A 6832-nucleotide genomic window follows, 5' to 3' on the forward strand; every position below is an offset into this window, starting at 1 on the left:
AACATTTTCTTCCAGACATATATACTCCATATGTTGCACAAATAGGTGTTCTGTCTTTAGGAGAAGTGTTTTAATGTTTTAATGGTAATTAACTATTCTGTTTAATCAAAGACATTTTCATAATTGCCCCACATAATATCTTCCAGTAACAAGTGTTTTTTTTTATTTCTACCTGAACCACCAGAGAGCACCTGTCAGATCAGTCATCAGAGCCATGCAACGCTCTCCTCTTTCCTTTGTTCTTATGTTACAGACCGACACAAGGCATCACAAAAACCACGTATAAGGAATATTTAAGTCAACAAAAGATATGTATGCATGTATTTTGTGTGTCTGTTGTTGAGTGACTCATAGAGTCACAGCTCTATTTAGCACTGAGAAGACAAATCAGCAAACAACTGTAATAATAGACTGATGTGAAACAGATGTAAAGACAGAAATGTTGGTGAGTCTGGTCTGTCTTCCTACGAGAGACTATTTCTCTAGTTGCAGATTTAAAAGAAGGTAGAAACTTTGAAATTTCAAATAAATATAAGAGTCTGTGTGTGTATGAAAGTGACTTACTGAGTATGTTGGCTGTGTTTTCTGTCGTGATCTCTATCTCTGGCTCTGTGAAATATTCCGATGCCACACATCTGCCCTTCTCGGACCCTGGGGGGGAAAGAAAAAAGTGAAAAAGAAAGAAAGACGAGAAAAAGGAAAGCCACAAGCGGGTAGCACGGTTGGACTTGTTTGGGTGGCAAACAGTCGGGGGATTATGCGCATGCAGAAATAAAACCAGTATAAACAAACAAAGAGGTTATAAAAACCCAGAGAAAGGGCAGACAGCCAGACTGAGACAGAGCGACAGTGGAGACAAAGAGATTTAGAAAGGACAAATAAAATGAGAGGTGAAAGAGAAGCGAGGCATCTCAAAAGAAATGAGTTTAAAAAAACAGAAACAGGGAGGCAGAGAATGGAAAGGAGAGAAAAAGTGAATTAGAGGCAGAGACAGATGGAGGTCAGGAGGTTCGGGAGAAAACAAGGTCTGAGCAGAGAGGGAGAGGAGCTGAATGCAGACACAACGATTAACCTCAAACTGTAGCCACAGACACACACATGCAATACACAACACGCAAACCTGACATCTGTATGTATACAAAAACATAACAGAAAACGATGCACAAATCTGCAGACAAATGTGATAGCTCCCCTCCCTCTCTCACCCACACACTCTCTTCCAAATGCCACTGGCGTTTTCCCTCCTCTGACCTTTTGTACCAGGCGTCAGACAACAGGGAAACACAAACATGGCCACCTCCCCAGAGCAACACCATCATGACCCGAAAGACAGAGACAGCTACTGCAATAAGGACAGCTATTTGTGTTTCAGTGTCCTGCCTGCTGGTGTTTGTTTGCGTGTACGAGTGAAAATACCTTTTTTTTATCATTCGGTTCAAAAACAATTATCTAACAAAGCCAAATTCTGCCACAGGTGACTTTTTCTCCCAATCATAATAAATATTGTACCTATTTTAAGAAGTTAGATTTGGGCATAGTCTTTAGCTAGGCATCATCCAACAGCTGATGTCATGTTTGGATCTTATTTACGAGTTTAATGCCCATAATATGCCCAAGTTAAATATTTGTGATGTTTCAGGACACTCAGGGCACTCAAAATGTCTCTAATACTTCTGTTCCTGACTGAGTATTATACAGCTTATCTGGGGGTAATTTTTGTAATGGAAAAATCTGTGGGCTGCAGCACCTCACAGTGAAGCCCCGCCAATAGCCACTGATGTCATTGGCTCCAACTTAGAAGCCACTGACCGTGTGGTGGGTCTCAGTATCTACCAGAGAAGTTCCTGCATTATGGTGAATTTTTTAATGAACATTTTTGCATCAATTTATGGTAAAGATGTCTGGAAAATGTGTCACGGCTTTCTGGCATCAAATAACGATCCTCAGCTTTTATCCCTGCTGAGTCAACACACATATACGTGTATTTATTCTCCTGCCCTCTTTTTTTGATGCTCCACATTGGGTACCAGCATTTGTCTGGAGAGAAAGGGATAAAGGTAGTCTAACTCAGTTTCTGTTCTTCTGCAGTCAGTCAGGACACGGGTCCTTGTTGCACATGAAGGTTACCATGTGCACGGCTGCTAATGCTGTTTTCATTAGCAGCTGTCATGCATTGTTTAAGCCTTGAACACAACAAATGTGACAGAGCAACATTTTTTTGAACCAGTGTGCCAAGAAAAAAGTTAATTCATTGTAAACATTGTGCAACATGAAATCAATATATTTTAACTGTTTCACTTCGATTCATAACTGTCTATGGAAGCAGTGTGGAACAGATGCAGTGCTCAGCGTTTATTTTAAGACAGATTTTTTTTTGCAAAAAGAGTGGATTAAGAGAGAAAATTCAATAATGTTAGTCCCTCAGACGAGGTGAACTTTAACTGTACCAGCTGCGAGCCTTAGACTGAATGGCAAAGATAAGGCTCTCCCTTTGGGTTGCACGTTTCATGAATTGCTGCCATATGTTTTTCACTGTTGTGTGTATATTTCAAACCAGACATTAGCATTTTATCCTTGAAACGCCGATCAAAAGCCACACTTTGACAAATAAAATAAATATGCAATAAAATAAATATGAAAGAAGGCGAGCAGGACTATTAAAAAATGGGTAGCCTGCTGTACATGCACATCTATACAAATTGTTTTGTTTAATAATGTGTCTGATTTTTGAAGAATAAGTATATTCATGGCAAAAAAAGAACTTTGCTGTGGGATAGCAGAATAAATGTATAAACAACTGCAATTAATGGCATCAAATTATCTTTATAATTACCAGTTGACTTAAAATATAACTAAACTGAGTTTATGTAAATATAATTAATTTTATACTGTGGAACTGTTACCAACCAGCCACAAAGCAGACCCTCCAGAGGCCAGAGTGCAGCGCCATTTTGACCTCAGTGGTCTGGTTCTGCTGCAGGACGATTCCCTCCTCCATCAGCAGCCAGTAGTCTGTCGACACAGCGACGCCCACCAACAGCAAACCGCAGGCCCCAAAAACCGACGAGAGAAGTGTCAGCGCCCTCGTACTGAATGAACTCATCTGAGGAGAAAGGAGATAAAATCACGGTGATCAGTGTTGCTTGTGATAAATACAGCAGGGATCAGCATGCAGGAAGACAAGGAGGAGAAAACAGTGAATTAATTTGCTGGATTAAACAAATTAATCAATGAGGGGAAAAAAAAGAGCTATACCACAGATCGGGGGCGGGAGGGCCTACAAATAGTGGGGCGGCACAAAAAAATTAGAATTAATGTTTCAACTCATTGTAGGGTGTTTTCCTCTCTCTTGTGCTCACATTTATAAATAGTATTACCAAAAAGAACAGTCTTGCTGGGGGGCAGGAAATCTGGGGGTGTGGACACCCCCTTGGTGGTGGCCCTGACACAGTACAGCATTATCTATTGATTTCTGTGGTGTCAGTTAAAAAAAATGTGGAAAAGAAGAGATGACGAGGACACACAACCTGTCTTGAGTTTCACTGACCTCAGCTATGAAATATGTGCATGGACAACCTAAGAAAAAATAAACCACTTTCTTGTTGAAAGGCAGTATAACATTCAGGTTAACTGCTTATATCAAGCAGCAATTCAGCAAATTTTTCATTTTATGAAGCTGGATCCTTAAATACACAAATGCACACCTTCTCTCTAAATATGTGATAAAATCCCTCATTTTCAAAACTAGACCTTGAAATTTTGAGCCTCTTTATCCAGTGTTTAACATTCTTTTTTAAATTCATATTAAAGTCAAATATTTTAAGAGCTATAATGTCTTTTTGTATGTCTCCATAAATCAGAAATTGCTGTCTTACTATAAATGTCCAACACTTATATGTACATATGTACATTTTGGATATTTTCTGTCCGTCCCTCTGAAAGAAGACACATTGTTGAAGTAAAATAGCAATGTGTATACCAATCCTGAAATTTTAAGATATTTAAGATGATTTTGTAATATATATATACATATATATATATACACACACATATATATATATATGTGTGTGTGTGTGTATGTATGGAGGTAGCATGCTTTAAAGACTGTAAAATTTGCAAAGATTGAAAAGCGGACCTGAAAATTGAAAACAAGAAAGGAAAAAAAGTTAAGGAAAGACAACAATGTGACAAATTATGCTCAGAAATATTTTGAGTTCAGCAAAAAATGACAGAAAGCAAATGAAGAAAAGTTTATTGAGGTGTTAACAAGTCATCTCCTGCAAGGGAGAAACAAAACATATCATTTGACGAGTGAGAGGGAGAACAGTGATGACTTTGATCCTACAGTAACTGAGGTCCTGTTTGTTTGAGAACGAAAGGCTGTGTCAAAAATTTGTTCTCTTCAAAGTTAATTCATTCAATAATCAGAATATCTCAAAGTTAATTCATTGCATATATACACAGTTAAGAATGGAAAAGAACATTAACAAATAAAAGAAAAAATATGGAAGCTGCAAAGCTTTGGTAAATAATAAATAATTTTCACTAATAGTTAAAATTGTGGTCTGGTCACAGTTTTGTTTTGTTTTTCAGTCTTCTGGATGCTGCTGAGTATCAGTAAGTAGCCAAAATGATTTTGGCAAAGCTCACACTGTGACTGGCTGATCAGCTTCTTCTCGTGTTCGGTGTGTCAGGTTCCTGCATTGCATGCGCATGCATTGCAGGTTGGCACTCACTAGGTGGCAGAAACGCTGCCTCTGCCATGTATCACTTCAACTGTTGACAAGCTGAAAAACATCCTGGTCTCATGTACACACAAACACGACAGGGCTTCATACATCCAGTCAAAATGGAGGTCACATTCAACATGCTGAGGACTGAGGCAGCGAACATGCTCGAAAACCGGCTTTCAATTTTCAGCTTTTCAGCTACTTTTACACGGACATAAATTAGAGAAATAATGCAACTGTCTCTGCTACGAGCATGCATAAATTTATACTAATTGGCAGGCCACCTGCAGTCCAGTTCACCTTCAGCAGTGTACAGTGGGAACCATTAATTAAAGCTGAGGCTGAATCATGTTAATGCAGTTCGATAATTGCCATGGTCTTTACTCATGATAAACAAAATGGCATCAGCTACAAAATACACATGTATGCACAGTTTGAGCTCCTGATCCTCAGTGACAACACATGTAAAAAGCACTGATTTATGATAAGATCAATATTAGAATCACCTATTTTTTCCTTCTTGTCTTTGTGTTTTGGAAATCTTGTAAAACCAGTTTTTTCCTCATGTAGAGAAAATGAGAAGCAGTCATCCAGGAGATGAAATAATCTCTCAGGAGACATTTATTATGGAAATACGTGATATGAAGGAGAAGAGAGACGAGCACACCTGTTAGAGCAGGTATGATCATCCACTTCTGATGTTTATCTTTCCACAGAACATTTTCAGTATTCTCCTTTCTGTCTACAAACCCCTGCACACAGTGAACAAGGGAACACAGTGGGGCTCTGCACTTCCTCAAACTAACAATGACATCATATATTACACAAATAGCATCATGTATATAAGACAGGTCTAACACAAAAACACTTCACAAGGCAAAGTGAAAGATTTTTGTGAAGGATTTACTTTGAGTAGGTCCCTGTAATATGGTGGGGGAGTGGAACAAAGGTAAGGTCTCTGTATTTTGTGGAGGCCTAAAAGCGTCGGGCTCAGTGGAACTTCTGTTTTCCTTTGTTGAGGGTTCAAGTCAAGACAACTGCTAGTTTGAGGAAGGGCACAACCTCACTGTGTTCCCTTGTTCACTGTGTGAAGGGGTCAGTGGACACAGAAGGTAGACATATTTACATTACACACATATAGATATATGTACATTATACATATAGCATCATATACGTATATAAGGGAAGTCTAACAGGATTTGCCATCTCTGTCAACTTTCCATGATATCTAAAGACACATTTTGCAGCTGGTCTTTATAATGCTGTTTAGAAATGACATAAGACAAATTTAGAAATGTTTCCTGTCTCCACATATCATGTAAGTTCAGTCACATGTTATTTTGTACCTTTCTTTAAACATGTTCACAAGTTTCAAACAACAAAACTTGTGAACATGCTCTCTGAAGCAACACATAATAGTGTATCGCCGAAATTAAGCCTTTTACTTTGAAAAGTATCTGCATTATTTTTGGACCAATCTTTTAAAAGTGTGATGGGGCTTTTAAAAAAAAGATAACAATGACAAAGTTATTCAATTAATTTTAGATTTTACCATCAAACAGAGAACACAAGTCAACCTGCTGAACTCCGTGAACTCAGTGTGAAGAGTCTGCAGAAACGCAGCAGCTTTACTGCTGTAGGTCTCACAACAAAAGTCGTCTCCATTTTCAAAAACATTTTAATTTCATATAAAAGGCAGACATTGCTCTTTTTGAAGAGGATATTTATGGTTACATTGAATGGTTTTCATGCATTACTATTAATAAATAACAGTGAAAACAGGGCGTTAAAGGAGGTACACTGACTTTTACGATGCTGTTTATGAGGTGAGGCTTAAGAGAGAGAAGCCGATAAGAGACCAGCCAAGAACAAAATTAAGTCAGGAGACAAGATCAGAATTGAAGCGAAAGGAAGCAAGAGGAAGAGTGAGGCGTGACATCATCGCTCAAGTAAGACGGTGCAGAGCACATTCAGCAGTGTCAGAGAAGAGTCGCTCACCCAAGCATAACTCACCCATTACAAATATTTGATATGGTAAAACATCCATCAACAGAAACCTCCTGCGAAGATGATGGCACTAAGTATATGATGGTGTACGTGCG

The 6832-nt window shown here is 38.6% G+C and overlaps 1 protein-coding gene across 1 annotated transcript in view; it reads right to left on the reverse strand.

Annotated features, from left to right (window-relative positions):
* The window catches only part of cacng7a (calcium channel, voltage-dependent, gamma subunit 7a), a 40462-nt gene that overhangs the window by 20092 nt on the left and 13538 nt on the right, over positions 1–6832 (reverse strand). The window contains exons 2-3 of the mRNA XM_026156259.2: positions 2908–3103; positions 565–651 (exon numbers count right to left, since the gene is read on the reverse strand). Of these exons, the coding sequence (XP_026012044.1) occupies positions 565–651; positions 2908–3103 (283 nt within the window). The remainder of the gene's footprint in view (positions 1–564; positions 652–2907; positions 3104–6832) is intronic.

Source organism: Astatotilapia calliptera, chromosome 22, assembly GCF_964374335.1.
Source record: "Astatotilapia calliptera chromosome 22, fAstCal68.1, whole genome shotgun sequence".
Classification (NCBI taxonomy): Eukaryota; Metazoa; Chordata; class Actinopteri; order Cichliformes; family Cichlidae; genus Astatotilapia; species Astatotilapia calliptera.